We start from the raw sequence: 17,826 nt of genomic DNA, 5'->3' as shown, positions 1-17,826 counted from the left end.
ATTTTTTATTTTAATGTAAGCAGAATTCATTGGCGAATATTGGATTGTCGGGAAACTTTCCTGACAACCAGCAGTTCTGTTTTTTCTTTTTGAATAATAAGAATTAAACGTTTTATGAAGTTTCCCTGGTGTCACCAATGCTAGAAAGTGCAAAGGAAAATGCAATGCTCAATTACAGCATCCTCCTTTTTCTCCTAGGCCTCATTTTCTGTCTTAATTGTACTAGATAGACAAACTTTACTAAATACTGTCTTGAGTCCATTTTGCTAAACAGGCAATATTTGGTAAAATGGTATTTTCCAATATATCATAAAGCAAGGCTGAAGAATGAAAGCTAATATAACATCTACATGCAAATGACATATTTTTTTTTTGGAGAAGTTTTTGCTATAGGGCACGTGCACTCGCCAGAAAGATAGAAAGAGACAGAAAGATAGAAAGCGAGAAATCACCCCCTGGGGGGATGGCCACGCCGCAATCCCTTCTCCTACATTCTCCTCTCAGGATCTTGGGCACACACGCACACGTGCCCAGCATGAGTTTAAGCCACCGGGTCTGGGACCCGAACCGTGGTTGACTACATGGGAGTTCAACGACATAGCCATTACGCTAACTGCTGGTCCCCAAATGACATATTTCTTTGTGCAGAACAATTTCATTACATCTTCCAGACCCTAAATACAGCATCAGATCTTCTAGTAGTCTGCACAACTAGACCTCAGGACATGCTGCTCTGCTTAATCATTTAAAACTCTATGAACGAAATGACCTCACTTCTTTGGGATAAATGTCTAGTTGAAATTAGTTCCTACCTATACACAGAAAGTACTCACTACAAAATATGACATGAATTACTTTTAATTATTTAATTATCATTATAGAGAGCCAATAGCTTCCAGTATTATAAACATCTTCCCCACAACCAGAGGCAAAGTGTCCCAATAAGACAGCATCAGATGTGTAATGTCACAGTGCCTCGCTCAGAGCTGGACACCCATGACTTGGAGAGGAATGGAGCTCCCTCTGTCAGCTCTACAGATTCCATGTACTGAGGGAACACCAGGTTGAATGAAAGACTGAGAAACAAAGACAATGGTACATAGAATCAGAGTGGAAAATGGGGGTATAAAAAGGCACATGGGAGGGAGGAGGCAGCAGGTGGCATAGTCATTAAGGCACTGGACTCTGGCATGGCTGATCACAGTTCAAGAGCTGGACCTGGTGGTTTGAAAATCATGTGTGTGCATGCCCAGAATCCTGAGAGAATGGAGGAGAAAGGACTTTGGCCTGGCCATCCTCCCGGATGGGGGGTGATTTCTCAATTTGTTTCTCTCTGTCTCTCTCTAGCAAGCACACACGCTGTATGACAAAAACCTAAAAGTCACATAGGAAAGAGCAAGAAAAGATGTGGGGGGCTGGCCTGGCAGTGCAGTGCACTGTGATATGGAACTGGATTCCATATGACCTACTGCAGTCTGAATCCTGGCCCTGAGGCCCCAGAAGCACACTGGGCATGTGTGTATGCTTGCTCCAATGAAGGGATGGAGAAGGGGGAAAAAGACTGTGGCATTGACTACGCCTCCTTGGTAGGGTGCTTTCTCTCTCTGGTGAGTGCATACTCTCTAGCAACAGAGAGAGAGATATAGGGAAGAAGACTGGTGTTTGAGAGAGAAATAAAAACGAACCAGGAATGAGAAAGGAGAGAGGGAAGTAAAGGGAAGATTAGGGAAGACACGTTTGAGCTGGGTCAGAGGGCGGGCAATGAGATTTCCTCTGGAAGAAAAAGCATTTTTCCGTTGGATGATGACAACACTTCTGGCATACACAAGGAGACAACTCATGAGAGTCCTTAGTTACGAACATCTTTATAGCAACCCGTTCTGTTCGGCATGCTGGCCTCTTCCGGCTGTACCTGGCAGTGGCAGGCCCTCCTCTCTGCCTTTGCTCTTGTCCTCCTTTCCCGTGGCCTGCTGCTGGGCGGCCAGGGCAGTGAGCTGGGCTGACTGCTTAATCAGGGAGACACGGTAGAAGTAGTTCCTCCAAAATACTTCTTCCTTCACGCTATTAAAGACAGACAATAACACATTGGAGAATGCGTGTGCTCAAGGGCATGCAGGGGTTATTTGTTGTAGAGGAGACTGGAATGGATAACTTTGTGGGGTACTTTCAAGTCCAAGTGAGTTTCAATGGAGAGTCCCATTTGCTTTAGAATTGAAAGCTGAACAACGGGATGAATAGAACAGCCCTCTTCTCCCTGGCAGCAAAGGAAAGTGACAGAATGCCAAATGAAACCTCAGTATTTCTAGCTATATTAATAGTACCAACGCTGCCCTCTGTGAAAATGGCACTATCATCTGCAAGACTAGAGGCAGAGGCAGGATGGCACCTACCAGTCGACAGTCAGTCACTACCCTACCGCCTTGTGGAGGACTACATCCTTTCAAACAGTGAGAAGAAAGCACAGCAGGTGTTCCTGAGAAAGGACTGTTGGGCAGCTTGCTAACGACCAGCAACCACAAAGAGCTGGAAATGAGGAGGGAGAAGGTGGAGAAAGACTGAAGAACAGTTCGGGTGACAAGTGTCTGTGGTACTCAAACTCAGTCAGCTATTAGTTAATCACTTGGTATGTAGTGCCTGAGTGGGGCCCACATGGGGCGGGGGCAGGGGCACCTTGGAATAGAGAGTAAGGACTAAACAGGGGAAGAAGGGTATTGAAACAGGGAAGGGAGTGGCAGCAAAATAGGAGATTGGGTCAGCCTCAGTGCTGCAGTGGGTAGTGTACCGAATTGTGGGACTGGAAGACACATGCTGATGGTGGGTTTGGTTTCCTAAATTGGCCTGAAAGCATACCAGGGTTGAATATATACTCAAGATCCTGCAAGTGGGAAGGCTCGCAAGTGGAAGGGGACTACAGCATGAGGAGGCGCTGTTGAGGGCCTGTCTCTTTCATGTGCATGCTCTCTCTCTCTCATAAATAAAATTAACTTTAAAAAAAATGGGCAGGAGGAATTAGTGGCATGGTGGTTAATGTGGCTAGATCGCACACAGCTGACTGTGCAGTTTGAGTCCCGAATCCAGTGGCTTGAAAACACACACAGTGTGTGTACATGCCCAAACTCCTGAAAGGAGGGAGAAATGGAGAAGAGATTGTGGCATGACCCTTTCCCACAGCAGGGTGCTTTCTGGCGCCCCTTCCACCACCACCTTCCCCCAAGTCCTGGTTTGGGAAGTGCACACACCCTCTGGCAAATTAAAAAAATGGGAGTCTAGTTAGATGACGGGCATTGATCAAAAAAAATAAAAATATTGAGAACAGTGGAAACTAGTTTTCTCACTGTCTGAGAAGGGAATTGTAAACATGGAAAGAGAAAAAATGAGTGATCCCTGTGTGAGGCGTCACTGTGAACACGTGGTTTTCATTCTGTGTAGACACAAATAAGCTAACACATTCTCTAGCTCTGACCACTGAGAAGGTGGAGACTGGTGACGCCTCACTAGCAATGAGAGCACCTGGAGTGCAGAGCTTGCTTTCTAAATGCAATATCCGTATTCTGAAAATCCAAAATGCTCAAAAGTCTGAAACTTTTCGAGCACCTACATGACATCACATGTGGAAAATTCCACACCTGACCTCATGTGATAGGTCACAGTCAAAATGCTACAATACAGAAGTATTTTATAAGATTACTTTAAGGCTGGGGCCAGCAGGTGGCATAGTGATTAAGGCCTTGGACTCCCACATGGCTAACCATGGTTCGAGTCCTGGATCTGGTGGCTTGCTTTCTCACTCCCCTCCCCCCGGGTCAAAGTAAAAAAGAAAAAAAACATTAAATAATTCTGGAAAAAAAAAAACCAAAAGATTACTTTCAGGCTATGTGTAGAAGGTCTATGTGAAACAAGTGAATTTTGTCCCCAAAGTGTCTCAAAGTACAGGCAAATATCTCCAAATCCAAAAGAATCCAAAATGTGAAATACTTCTGATCTCAAACATTTCACATAAGGGATGTGCAACCTGCACCATGTTCTGCTAAAAGGAACCAGAGCTTCTTGGATAAGTGGCTGATCCTAGGGTTAAAGCAAGGAAAGAACAAGATAAAACTGGACTATCTTGTGCCAAAAAGCAAAGAAGTACTCAAAGAATGATGGGGATGAGTTAAAAGGACATGGGAGTCAGCCCAAACTGGCGATAATTTGGGCATCAAAATAAATATACTGGGACCAGCAACCAGTAGATGGCATAATGGTTCCATCGCTGGACTGCCACATAGTCAACAGCAGTTTGAGTCCCGTATCCGGCTGCTTAAAACTCATACCGTGTATGTGTGTGTGTGCATGCCCAAGATCCCGAGAAGAGAATGGAGAAGGGATTGTGGCATGGCCATGGAGATAATTTGGGCATCAAAATAAATATACTGGGACCAGCAACCAGTAGATGGCATAATGGTTCCATCGCTGGACTGCCACATAGTCAACAGCAGTTTGAGTCCCGTATCCGGCTGCTTAAAACTCATACCGTGTATGTGTGTGTGTGCATGCCCAAGATCCCGAGAAGAGAATGGAGAAGGGATTGTGGCATGGCCATGCCCCCCAGGGGGTAATTTCTCACTTTCTGTTTCTCAGTCTCTGTCTCTCCAGAGAGTACACTCACCCTGTTGCAAAACTCTCTCTCTCTAAAAAAAAAGATACACTAACAACAGATTAGAACCCTTTGCACAGAACAGGACCACTAGGAGCTAGCCAGTGGTGAGGTGGTTCAGGTGGCTAGATCCCACATGGCCGTCTGTGTGGTTTGAATCCCAGACCTGGAGGCTTGAAAATCATGCCAGGTACGTGTACGTGCATGCCCACAACGCTGAGAGGAGAATGGAGGAGAAGGGATTGTGCTGTGGTCCACCCCTGGGGAGGTGATTTTTCACTTTCTCTCTCTCTGGTGAGTGCACATATCCTATAGCAAATTAAAAAAATAAAGTAGTAATACCCATAATTTCTAAATCGTCAAGAAAATCAGCTGTAGGAGACTGGAATTATATTAAAATACTTGATGGGCAGCTTACTTGCCTGTGACAAATCAGAAACACTAATCTCCAAATACCAGTTCTCTAAAGCTTTCAAAAAAATCTACATTATTGACAGCAGTGACAGGTCTAGAATGATCAAGAACCAAAACAGTGGGCAGGTACATGCCTGCTATGAACAGCTTAGGCCACAGGTCCCTGAAACTCGGAGTTTCTCAGTGGTCTCAAGTCTTGGCAGGGAGCCCAGCATGTGGCGCAGGGTGATATGAATGGCCCTCCAGCTGATGCAGCCTGTGGGGTAAAATCACCCTGACCTGAGGTCGTCCCTCAGTTACTCAGAATAGGCATGGCCTTTGGGACCAGCAGACAGGGTAGGCGTTATGTTGTTGGACTTCCACATGCTGGACGGTGGTTAGAATCCCAGACCTGGTGGCCTCAAAATTGCACTGGGACGTATGTGTGTGCCCAAGATCTTGGGAGGAGAATAGAGGAGAAGGGATTGCATGGCTATCCCACTGGGGGTGGGGGGGTGATTCTCACTTTCTCTCTCACTGTCTCTGCCTCTCTTTCTCTCTCCAGTGAGCCTACACACCCTAAGGAGAAACCTCTTAAAACAAAACAAAACAAAACAAAACAAAACAAAACAAGAATAGGCATGGCCTCAAATCAAATCCCAAGGTGAAAGAGCTTCAAACAGGGCTGGCCCATGGTGTAGTGGTTAAGAGAGCTGGATCCCATATAGCTGATTGCATGGTTTGAATCTTGGCCTCTGTGGCTTGAAAAACATGCTGGGTAGGTGTGTGAGTAGGAAGAATTCTGACAGGGTAGAGAAATGCAGGAGAAGGGATTACAACACCACCGCTCCCCATTGTGGGGGTACTTTCTTCCCCTCTCTCTTTGTTGCTGTTTCTCTTTGATGAGCGCATGTGCTCTCTGGCAAAAAGAAAGGAAAGAAAATAGATATATGTAAGGGATCTTCAAAAAGTTCATGGGAAATAGTTCAAGGACAATTTATTTTGGTGCAAATTTGATATCCATGCATAGTTTTTTTCTTTTCTTCTTCTTTTTTGTTCGCTATGGGGCACATGTGCTTATTGGAGACAGAGGTTAGAGAAAACGAGAAATCACTCTCTGGGGTGATAGCCATGCTGCAATCACTTCTCCATTCTCCTCTCGGGATTTCCGGCATGCGTGTACACACACCTAGTCCGATTCTTCTTTAAAGAATAATTTTATTTAGCTTTATTTATTTATTTAAATTTGACCAGAGAGGGACAGAGTGTGAGAGAAAGAGAGAGAGAGAAAGAGAGAAAGTAAGCCACCAGGTCTGGGACTTGAACTGCTGTTGGCCATGTGGGAGTCCAGTGCCCTTAACCACCATGCCATCTGCTGGCCTTTTTTTTTTTCTCGCCTAGTGTGATTTTCAAGCTGCTGTGTTTGGAACTAGAACCACACAGTCAGCCGTGTAGAATCCAACCGCCTTAACCTCCATGCCACCTGCTTGCCTGCATAGTTTTTCCATACTCAGCATTTTGCTATGAACCTTTTAAAGACCCCTTGTATAAACATATACATCACACACACATATATATTTCTGAACTGCTCGAACAATCGATTCCTAGGGTTTTATAAGCATACATAGTCAAAAATAATTTAAAAGGTATATTTGAAAAATATCTTCTGGACTGGCAGGTGGTGGTGAAGGCACTGGACTCCCACATGGCTGACTGCATAGTTTGAGTCCTGGACCTGGTGGCTTGAAAATCACATGGGGCATGTGTGCGTGCATGTCCAAAATCCAGAAAAGGGAATGGAGAAGGGATTACGGTGTAGCTATCCCCCTGGTGAGTGTTTCCTCACTCCCCTGCTTCCGATGAGCATATGTACCCTGTAGCAAAAACCTGAAAAGAAAAGATTCTATTTCTGTTTTTTGTGTTCTTGTATGGACAGAAGACCTGCACTGTTGTGTGAACAAGGCTAGCAAATGTTCAAAAAAACCTCTGTGTGACCCATGCTACCTCTGAAAGTATCACTAAAACAACAGAAAAGGAATTACATTAATAAAACCCACAAGGACAGAGAAGGAAAAGAAAGGACAGTGGAAGCTGAAGTCCACGGGCAAGTTGTCATCTGCTTTATGGGCCACACAAAGCTGCACTGGCCTGCCTGAAAGTTGGGCAGCCAGCAAGGAGCAGGCCTGTTTATTGGTGGCAGTGCTGGAAGGCCCAGGGACCTCTGAGGGCCAGGCTGGAAGCAGGCTGGGCTCCACACAGGAGGGGCTGGTGGCTGGCTCAGGACTCCTGTCTATCCTCTCTGGTCAACACAGCGGGGACGGTGGGCAGGGTGCTGCATACTCAGGGAAAGCTGGCACAGTTGTGCCTAGCGTGTGACATCCTATTGAAGCCACAGGGATAGGGGACAGTCTGCATACTGACTAGTGACGAGCCAGGATCTATTTTTTTTCTAATAATTATTTTTAATTTAGTTTTATTCATTGTCATTATTTTATTTTCAACTTTTTTGAAGTTGACCAGAGAGAGAGAGAGAGAGAGAAGGAAAGTGAGAAAGGAAGCTGCTAAGGTGCCAGGTCTGGGACTCAAAACCAGTCAGCCATGTGGGAGTTGAGCCACCTTAACCACCATGCCACCTGTTGGCCCTAGGATCTTTTCATTGTCCTGCCCCAGTCCAAAAGGCCTGCTCCAACACACAGTGGGCAAGACTCCTTCAGCAGAGGACTGCTATTAATGCAAAAGATGGTGAAGGAGAGCCTGCCACACGAAAGGCAGAGCACAAGACAAATGCACAGATCCCCAGAGCACAGGATAAACACAAAAGTCCCCAGGAAATGGCATAGAACAAAGAGGATTCCAAGAAGACTATAATTCATATCTCAGTAATCAATAAATCAATAATCAATAAACTTAAAAAAATGGGCCAGCCAGTGGCCATACCCCTATGGGGGATGCTGTCTCGTTTTTCTTCCCTCTGGTGGGCACACATGCTCTCTAGTAAATTAAAACAAAACCAAACAGTTGTGGCTGTTTCTCTAATACTGGGGACATACCCAAGGCCAGGATGAAAGGGCTCAAGAACACACTGCTTACAGTTTAGGAACGAGGGCGAATCTCATCCTGCTCAGCAGCTCGTCTTCCTGGAGCATGACCAGGGCAACAGGGTACATCTGATCAAAGTCGAAATTAAACTGCACACCAGCTGGAGGGTCCCGAAGGAAATTCCTCTTGTCCTTTGATGCACAAGGGAAAAAAAAAAAAAACATATGGGAATGGGGGATACTGCTAAATACAATTATTATATAACAATGTACCTGGGATTATACAAATATTAAATTCTCCCTAAAGCCTTAAGCTACAAAGTCCACTGAGTAATTGTTAACCTGACTGCTTAAGAGAGATGGGAGAACACCTGATCCTTCCGTGCATTTTCTAACACTCACAAGCGGAGAGAGCCCCCTGGGAGGCTAGGAAACTTAAGAGTTTTGTTGAAATCCATATTCTGAAAACACAGGAACACGTGTTTGCTGCAGTGGGCTCCTTTAGGATGTGGAAATGAGTGTAAATCTTCTTAGAAACTTTTTTTTTTCTTTTTTTAGGTTTTTCCCATAGGGCATGCATGCTTGCTGGAGAGACACAGAGAGAGGAAAAGTGATAAATCAGTCCCAGGGCGTGGTGGTGGTATGGCCATGCTGCAATCCTTTCTCCATTCTCTGGGGATTCTGAGCATGCATGTACGCACACACATACGTGTGCACACACATGCATCCAGTGTGATTTTTCAAGTCATCGGGTCTGGGACTAGAGCTGTGGTGAGCCATGTGGGAGTCCAGCGCTTTAACCACCACACCGCCTGCTGGCCCCATCTTAGAAATATTTTAACCTTAAGTTCAAAGCCCTAATGTGTGTTATATTTACAAACCAGGAAGTTTTTTAAAAGGAAGAAAAAAGGGACCAGCAGATGTCATGTGAGAAAAGTAAAGTAAATAAACAAAAAAAAAGAAAGAAAAAAAAATTTCTTTTTTGGAGAGTTTTTTGCTATAGGACGCGTGCACTTGCCAGAAAGACAGAGAGAGACAGAGAGATAGAAAGCGAGAAATCACCCCCCAGGGGGGATGGCCACACTGCAATCCCTTCGAGTCTGGGCCTCGAACCGCAGTTGACTACGTGGGAGTCCAGTGACACAGACATTACGCTAACTGCTGGTCCCAAAAAAGAAAATTTAAAATCAAAGCTTTCTTGGATTCCCTGTCCCTGGTTCCAAATTGACATGGAAAGAGAATGGTTTTGAAGCCCTCTGAGATGGAGCATGACTCATGACTTATTAGTATATAAAGGGACGTCTGCAAACCTCTCTCTGTTCTACACATTGAGCAGAACAATCAAGGCCAAAAGTAGTGGTTTGGGATCACTCAATTAGGATGGTGTGTTTCTATTCACTTTTTTCTTCACTTTTTTTTGAGAGGTTTTTGCTATAGGGCGCATGTGCTCACCAGAAAGACAGAGAGACAGACAGAGAGATGAGGATGGCCACACCACAATCCCTTCTCCTCCATTCTCCTCTCGGGATCTTGGGCACGTATGCACACATGCCCGGTATGAGTTTAAGCCACCAAGTCTGGGACTCGAACCGTGGTCAACTTTGTGAGAGTCCAGCAACATAGCCATTACACCAACTGCTGGTTCCCCTTTTTGTTTTTTTTTTAAAGAGAGATTTGTGGTATAGGGTGTATGTGCTTGCTGGAGAGACAGAGAGACAGAAAGTGAAAAATCATCCCTGGCGGGGAGGAGGGGATGGCCATGCCGTAATCCTTTCTTCTCTTACATTCTCCTTTTGGGATTTTGGGCACACATGCACACATGCCCAGCGTGAGTTTTAAGCCACTGGACCAGATCCGGGACTTGAACTGTAGCCAACTACATGGGAGGCCAGCGACGTAACCATTAAGTCATACGCTGGTCCCTTTTTTCTTCCTTTTAAAAAACTTCCTGGTTTGTAAATAGCACACACATTAGTTTTTCAAAAATTCAAAACACCTAGGGAAAGCAGGTGGTGTGGTGGTTAAGGGCGCTGGACTCCCACATGACCAACCATGGTTCGAGTCTCAGACCTGGTGGCTTGCTTTCTCATTTTCTCTTTCTCTTACCCCCATCTGATCAAATTAAAATAAATATAGTTAAATAAAATAATTGAAAAATTTCAAAACAGCATAGGAAAGCATGGAATCAGAAATTCCACCACCTACAGAGAGCCCTCAGTTCTGCATTCTGTGAATAGCCTCCTGAAGCTCGCCCTGCACTGACTCAGTGTCTGCGTACACCACCTGGCAGAAACAGGAAGACACCACATCCTGAGATCACCAGCTTTGCCCTTCACTCAAGGATGTGAACATCTTTCCAGCTCCAATGTCTCCATCAAATGTATCGTAGCTTACCATTCTTACTTAACCAGGCCCACTTTGGTAGTCAGTTTCTTTTCATCTTTTTTAAAAAATTATTTTACCCAATTTTATTTATCTATTTATTTATTTATGTTTTAGTTGGACAGACTGAGGGAGAGAGAGGGAAAGTGAGAAAGCAAGCTGCCAGGTCCAGGACTTGAACAGCAATCAGCCATGTGGGAGTCCAGCGTCCTTAAACCACCATGCCACCTGCCAGCCCCAAGTTAGACAGTTTCTAATTGTTCCTCGTAAAGAACTCTGCAAGTGGGGCTGGCAGGTGGCATGGTGGTTAAGAGTGCTAGACTCCCACATGGCCGACCGGGGTTTGAGTCCCGGGTGCCTTGCTTTTTCACTTTCTCTCTCTCACTCTGGTCAAATTAAAATAACTAAATAAATGAATAAACTTTAAAAGGAGTAAGTACAGGAGCCAGCAGGTGGTGTGGTGGTTAAGGCGCTAGACTCTCACATGGCTGACTATGGTCTGGGTTCTGGACCTGGCAGCTTGTTTTCTCACTTTCTCTTTCTTTCTCTCTCTCTCTCTCTCATGTGCCCTATAGCAAAAATTAAAAATAAATAATTAAATGAAAGAAATAATTCTTAAAAAGTATAACACTTAAAAAAAAAAAAAGTATAACACTTGAAAATCTTTTCCCCTCCCCTATCCAATGGGGATGAAAGTCCCTTGCTCCTTTCCGGACCTGCTGTGAGCCTCAGGGGAAATAATGTGTGAGAAGATGCTTGTCAGACTGTCAGATGCTACACAACTGTTAACTGGTATCACTACATTTCCTCTGAAGTTCTTAGATACATTTTTGTGGATCAGCATATGAAATTTTATCTCCATCAATTTCAGTTTCCAACAAATACATATAGCTAAAGAGAAAATGTGGAATACAATAACTTCACTTACAAGAATTAAAATTCTGCTTAAAAACTTCATACAGGCTGGTTCCGTGGCCTGATGGTTAAGGTAGTCAGATCCTAGGTGGCTCACTGCAAGGTTCGAGTCCCAGACCCAGCAGCTTGAAAAACATGCTGGGCTTGCATGTGTGCTTGCTCAAAAGAAATGGAGAAGGGATTATGGTGTGACCAGTCCCCATGGGGGGGGCGGGGGGTGTTTTCTCCTTTCCCTGTCTCTCCGACTTTGTTTCTTTGGAGTACACACACATCCTCTAGCAAAAGAAAGACAAAGACAAAACAAAACAAACCCCAAAACTAAAATACTTCATATAATAGCTTAGTTCAAAGGATTACCTTAATAGTACAAAAAGATCTTCTAAAAAAAAAAAATTTTTGCCAGAGGGCACAGGCACTGTCTGGAAAAAGACACATAGAGGTTAAGTGAGAAAGCACCTCCAGTGGGGAATGGTAACGCCACAATCCCTTTTCCTCCATTTGTCCCTCCTTTCGAACTTTGGGCACATACACGCATGCGCTTGGCATATTTCTCAAGCTGTTGGGTCTGGGACTCAACCACGTAGCTGGCCTTGTGGGATTCAGCTGCCCTAACTGCAAGGCCATGGGCTGGCCACCTGCCAAAAAAAAAATCTTTTCAAGGCTGAAAGAATGATTTCACATAACAGACTATACTTTCACATTATAAAAAAGAACTCACAAGTAAGCAAATTAGAAGTTAATTTTTAAAAAACATGACGTTGGTGTATTCATTCCCATTATCTTGAAATATTTAAAAACCTATATGAGGACCAGCAGTTGGCGTAACGGCTATGTCGCTGGACTCCCATGTAGTCGACCGCGGTTCGAGTCCCGGACCTGGTGGCTTAAAACTCACGCTGGGTACGTGTGCGTGCATACCCAAGATCCTGAGAGGAGAATGGAGGAGAAGGGATTGCGGCATGGCCATCCCCCTGGGGGGTGATTTCTCACTTTCTGTCTCTGTCTCTGTCTTTCTGGTAAGTGCATGTGCCCTATAGCAAAAACCTCTCAAAAAAAAAAAAAATATATGGAAGGGGCTAGCAGGTGGCATGGTAGTTAAGGTGCTGGATTCCTTCCCACATGATCGACCACGGTACGAGTCTCAGAACAGCAACTTAAAAACCATACCAGGCAGGGACCAGCAGGTGGCATAATGGTTACATCGTTGGATTCCCATGTAGTCAACTGCGTTTTGAGTCTTGGACCTGGTGGCTTAAAGCTCATGGTGGGCATATGTGCCTGTGTACCAAAATCTCGAGAGGAAAACGGAGGAGAAAGTGATTGCAGTGTGGCCATCCCCCCCGGGGGGGGGGTGAATTCTCACTTTCTGTCTCTCCAGTGAGTGCATGTGCCCTATAGCAAAACTCTCTCTTAAGAAAAATATCACACCAGGCACATGTGCATGCGTGCCCAAAATCCTGAGAGGAGAATGGAGGAGAAGGGGTTACGGCATGGTCATCCCCCTGAGGGGTCATTTCTCACTTTCCCTCTCTATGTCTCTCTTTAGCGAGTGCACGTACTCTATGGCAAAACTGCCCTCCTCCCTCCCCCCCCAAAAAAAATAAAAACTACAGAAGAAAAAAATTTTGCTAAGGATAAAGTCATTTCAATAGAGATGTGCCACAGTAAGAAATAAGTGTGTTCTATCCAGGGTATCACAAGGTACTTACAGCTGATAAGGCCAAGATTTGTTGCTGGATAGTTTCTTCATCATTACTGTCAACCCATGGGGGCACAGCTACTTCTAACCACAAAGAGGAAAAAAGCGACAATACAATGGTTATACTTCAATCCATGGCTTCAAAGAACAAGAACATTTCATTTTCTTTCTTTCTTTCTTTCTTTCTTTCTTTCTTTCTTTCTTTCTCTCTTCCTCTCTTTCTTTCTTTTTTTTTTTTTTTTTTTTTTTTTTGGTATGTGTGCTCGCCAGAGAGAGAAAGAGAGAAAGAAAGTGAGAAATCACCCCCCCATGGAGGATCCCCATGGGATCTTGGGCACACATGCACACACACCCGACATGAGTTTTAAGCCACCGGGGCCGGAACTTGAACTGCGGTCAACTACATGGGAGTCCAGCGACATGGCCATTACGCTAACTGCTGGTCCCCTGCTGTGTTCTTCAAACCGCTGGATCTGGGACTCAAACTATATAGTAGGCCATGTGAGGTCCTGCCGCCTAATCACCATGCCACCTGGCTGATCCAGAATGAAAACATTTTTTATTTTTTTAGGAAGAGGTTTTTGCTATAGGATGCGTGCGCTTGCCAGAAAGACACAAAGTGAGAAATCGCCCCCCAGGGGGGATGGCCACTCCATAATCTCTTCTCCTCCATTCTCCTCTCGGGATCTTGGGCATGCACACACATGCGCCCAGTGTGAGTTTAAGCCACCGGGTCCAGGACTCCAACTGCGGTTGACTACATGGAAGTCCAGCAACAAAACCATTATGCCAACTGCTGGTCCCAGAACAAAAACACTTCCACATGACTTTTTTTTTTTTTTTTTTTTGCCCAGGCGCATGTGCTTGCTAAAGGCAAACAGAGTCAGAGAGAGAGAGGGAGAGAACACTCTCCTCATGGAGAACAGTCATGCTGCAATCCCTTTTCCTCCATCTCTCGCTCCTTTGGGGATTTGGGGCACACATGAACACATGCCTGGAGTGTTCCTCAAGCCGCCAGGTCTGAGACTTGAACTGTGCAATTGGCCACATGGGATCTGTATACCTTATCCATTAGCTATGGAGCTGGCCCATGATGACTGTTTTTTTCTAACATCACTTATTTTTTCCATGAGAGAGGAAGACAGGGAGAGTTTGAGAGAAAGTCAGTGAGACAGGCACTCTCAGTATTTCACACTGTGATCCTGTCCCAGCCTCTGCTGGCCAGGTAACGGGCATGTACCCCCAATACCCAGCCCCAGCATGGCCAGGGAGACCTCGGTACATGAACGAAGGACCTCCCCATGGCCTCGGCATTGCAGAGTGTGCGACTACGCACTGCACTGCTCCACAGCAGCTGGCCTACTCCGTCATTTGCAATGGCAATTTGGGGGCCAGCTGCATTCACAAGAAGCAGGAGTCACTGGAAAAGCAAAAATGGCAAGTTTGTGACTATTCCTCACTGCTATCACCTTAACACTAGATTCTGGCCCTACCGGTTTCTCACACCGGTAGAAAAGCAAAATCTTGCCAAATGCATGGTGCCTCATGACATCAGAGAAAAATGACACTGGAAAATTGCCTAAGTCACCACAAAGCCACTGGCACGGAAGATCTGGCAGGGTGGCTACAGCTGAAAGAAACAGAAGCCTGGTGACCTGGCAAGTGCTCTGAACAAAGGCAATCTGAAAATCAAAGGGGCAATTAAGATAGGCCCTTGGGAAAATGAATGCAGCCTTAGAACATTCTTGCAGAAATCATCTTTCTCTCTTTTTTTTTTTTTTTAAGGTTTTTACTATTGGGTGTGCTGGCCAGAGAGAGAGACAGAGACAGACAGAGAGAAGGAAAGTGAGAAATTGTCCGATCCCCCCAGGGATGGTCACATCACAGTCTCTTCTGCTCTTGGAATTTGGGGCACACACGCACACACCTGGCATAATTTTCAAGTCATCAGGTCTAGGACTCAAATTGTGGTTGACCATGTGGGAGTCGAGCGCCTTAGCCACCATACCACCTGCTGGTTCCATTGCAGAAATAATCTCTTTTACTATTATGATTCAACAGTCAAATGGAAGACATACCCTTTCACGTACCAATTATGAGAAAAATTATCTGCAAGTATGGATGGACACATGATACATGGACAGAAGATCACAGTACTTTTTAAAAAACATTATTTTTTAGTTTGCCATAGGGCATGCGTACTCATCAGAGAAAGATGGGTGTAGGGAGAGTAGAGATTCAAAGAGAGTGAGAAAGCAAGCCGCCAGGGCTGGGACTTGAAATGTGGTCAGTCAGTACCTTAACTACCATGCCACCTGCTGGTTCCAGAGTTCTTTTTTTTTTTTTTTTTCTTTTCGTTTGCTGCAGGATGCATATGCTTGCCAGAGAAAGACACAGTTCATTTTTTGGTTCACCCTAAGCAAGTACGTGGCGGCAATTATGATACAAATTCTGGTCGTTTTAAGATAATATAAATGTGGGGCCAGATGGTGAGGGAGTGGTAAAACGTGATGCTCTGTGAGGCAATTCCATGTGGGAAGGTTCCTGGTTCAGGTCTGGATGGCCAACGCTGTGGCCTAGGAGTTAAGGGACCTGGATTCCACTTGGTCGACCATGTAGTTTGAGTCCTGGTCCCAGTGACATGGGTGTGCGCATGCCCCAAATCTCGACAGGATGGACAAATGGAGGATATGGGATTGTGGTGTGACTACCTCCACTGTGGGGGTGGGTGTGCTTCCTCCTTCTCCCTCTTTGTCTCTCTCTGGAAAAAAAGAAAAAAATGTCCAGAGAACTCCCTGAGTATGCTGGACATACAAGTGCCCATGATCTGAGGCTAGAAGTGGATGGGATCCCATTGGGGGTGCTGTCTATCTGTCTCTCTTGCTCATGGAAAAAATAAACTTGAACAAAAGAAAATATAAGCATATTTTCATATTTTAAAGCTCCCCCAATACTTTTAAAGAACTTTTTTTTGAGAGTACTTTTTTTTTTTTTTTTTTTTATAGGGGTGGTGGTGCTGACCAGAAAGACAGAGAGACAGAAAGCAAGAAATTACTCCCTAAGAGGGGATGGCCACACCGCAATCCCTTCTCCTCCATTCTCCTCTCAGGATCTTGGGCACGTATGTACATGTGCCTGGCGTGAGTTTAAGCTGCTGGGTCCGGGACTCCAACTGCAGTCGACTACATGGGAGTCCAGCAACAAAACCAACTTTTATTAAACTTTTTTTCTCTATTCATGATAGAGCTCATATATGTGAGAGATAGATGAGAACCCTCCACAGGGTCAGGTCACATCATGATCTCCTTCCTCTAGCTCATCGGATATTCAGTATATTCAGCTACTGGTATGGATAAAACATCCTCAACCCAGTTCCTCTGAAATTGCTCATTTCAGGGAGACCGATAACATCTTGGTTGCCCAATCCCAAGGATACTTCTTAGTTCTTTCTCTCTAGGCCAGTTTCCTTATCAGGAAAACGGAGATAACAGGAAGGACTTCATAGTGTTAACAGTAACCACAAAATGCACAGGAAACATCTCCATGGTGCCTTTCTCACGGTCACAGAACTGGACCCCTCGGCTGTGTCTCTCATGTGCACTGTGTTCTCCTGCCCTCCCCAGGGTTCCCTGCTTCTCTCCTAGGTGGACTTAATGGGCTCTGGTTTTGAAGGCACCTGTCAGGTTTCATCACTTAACAGCCGAGCGAACCATAGCAATATATTTAAACTTGCTGCCTGCATCCACTTCCTTTTATTGAGATGTTGTATATAAAATGCCTGCTACTTAGCAGGTACTCAGTGACTGTCAATTCCTTCCTTCCTCCCCTCCTTAAACATTGTGGGTCTTCTGCTCATCTTACTTCATGCTAGAAACATTTTTCAGAGAGGAGCTCACCACCAACTCTCCTGGTTCTTTTTTTTTTTTTTTAAATAATCATTTACAGGACCAGCAGGTGGTGTGGTAATTAAGGGTGCTGGACTCGCATATGGCCTACCACGGTTTGAATCCCAGACCTGGCAGCTTCCTTTCTCACTTGCTCTCTCTCTTTCACTGTCCCTCTCTGGTCAAATAAAAATAAATAAATAAAGTTAAAAGAAAATAATTCCTTTTTTTTTTCTTTTTTGAGAGGTTTTCACCATAGGGTGCATGCGCTCGCCAGAAAGACAAAGAGAGACAGAGAGACAGAAAGCGAGAAATCACCCCCCAAGGGGGATGGCCGCACTGCAATCCCTTCTCCTCTGTTCTCCTCTCAGGATCTTGGGCACAAACACACATGTGCCCGGCATGAGTTTAAGCCACCGGGTCCAGGACTCGAACTGTGATCAACTATGTGGGAGCCCAGTGATGTAACCATTCTGCCATCTCCTGGTCCCATTCCTTTAAAACTTCTTTGCTGCTTGGAGTTGTAATCATTGCCCTGGACTGTTGGCTCTCAAATATGGTTCTTGATTAAGAATACCACTGACATATGAGATCTTTTCAGAAATATGGGCTCTCCACCAGACCTAATAACAGAACCAGAATTCTTAGGTGTGGTATCCAGCAATCTGTCTTTTAATAAGTCCTGAAGATAACTCTGAAAATATTAAAATAAGAATAAATAAAGTTAATCATCATAGTAATACAAATAAATATTTCTTTTTTAAATGTCTTTTTTAATAATTATTTAATTTTCATTTTATTTATTCATTTATTTTATTTTGACCACAGAGAGAGAGAGAGAGAGAGAGACAATGTGAGAAAGTAAACCACCAGGTGCAG

At 44.7% G+C, this 17,826-nt stretch overlaps 1 protein-coding gene across 1 annotated transcript in view; it reads right to left on the bottom strand.

The window, feature by feature from the left end:
* Positions 1 to 17,826, bottom strand: part of SYAP1 (synapse associated protein 1) — a 60,788-nt gene that overhangs the window by 5,980 nt on the left and 36,982 nt on the right. Inside the window, exons 6-8 of the mRNA XM_014591373.2 lie at positions 13,074 to 13,147; positions 8,120 to 8,259; positions 1,913 to 2,061 (exon numbers count right to left, since the gene is read on the bottom strand). Coding sequence (XP_014446859.2) covers positions 1,913 to 2,061; positions 8,120 to 8,259; positions 13,074 to 13,147 — 363 coding nt within the window. The remainder of the gene's footprint in view (positions 1 to 1,912; positions 2,062 to 8,119; positions 8,260 to 13,073; positions 13,148 to 17,826) is intronic.

This window comes from Tupaia chinensis, unplaced genomic scaffold (genome assembly GCF_000334495.1).
Source record: "Tupaia chinensis unplaced genomic scaffold, TupChi_1.0 Scaffold000567_1, whole genome shotgun sequence".
NCBI lineage: Eukaryota > Metazoa > Chordata > Mammalia > Scandentia > Tupaiidae > Tupaia > Tupaia belangeri.
The sequence above is the reverse complement of the archived record's forward strand: the minus strand, read 5'-3'. Positions and strand labels throughout refer to the sequence as shown.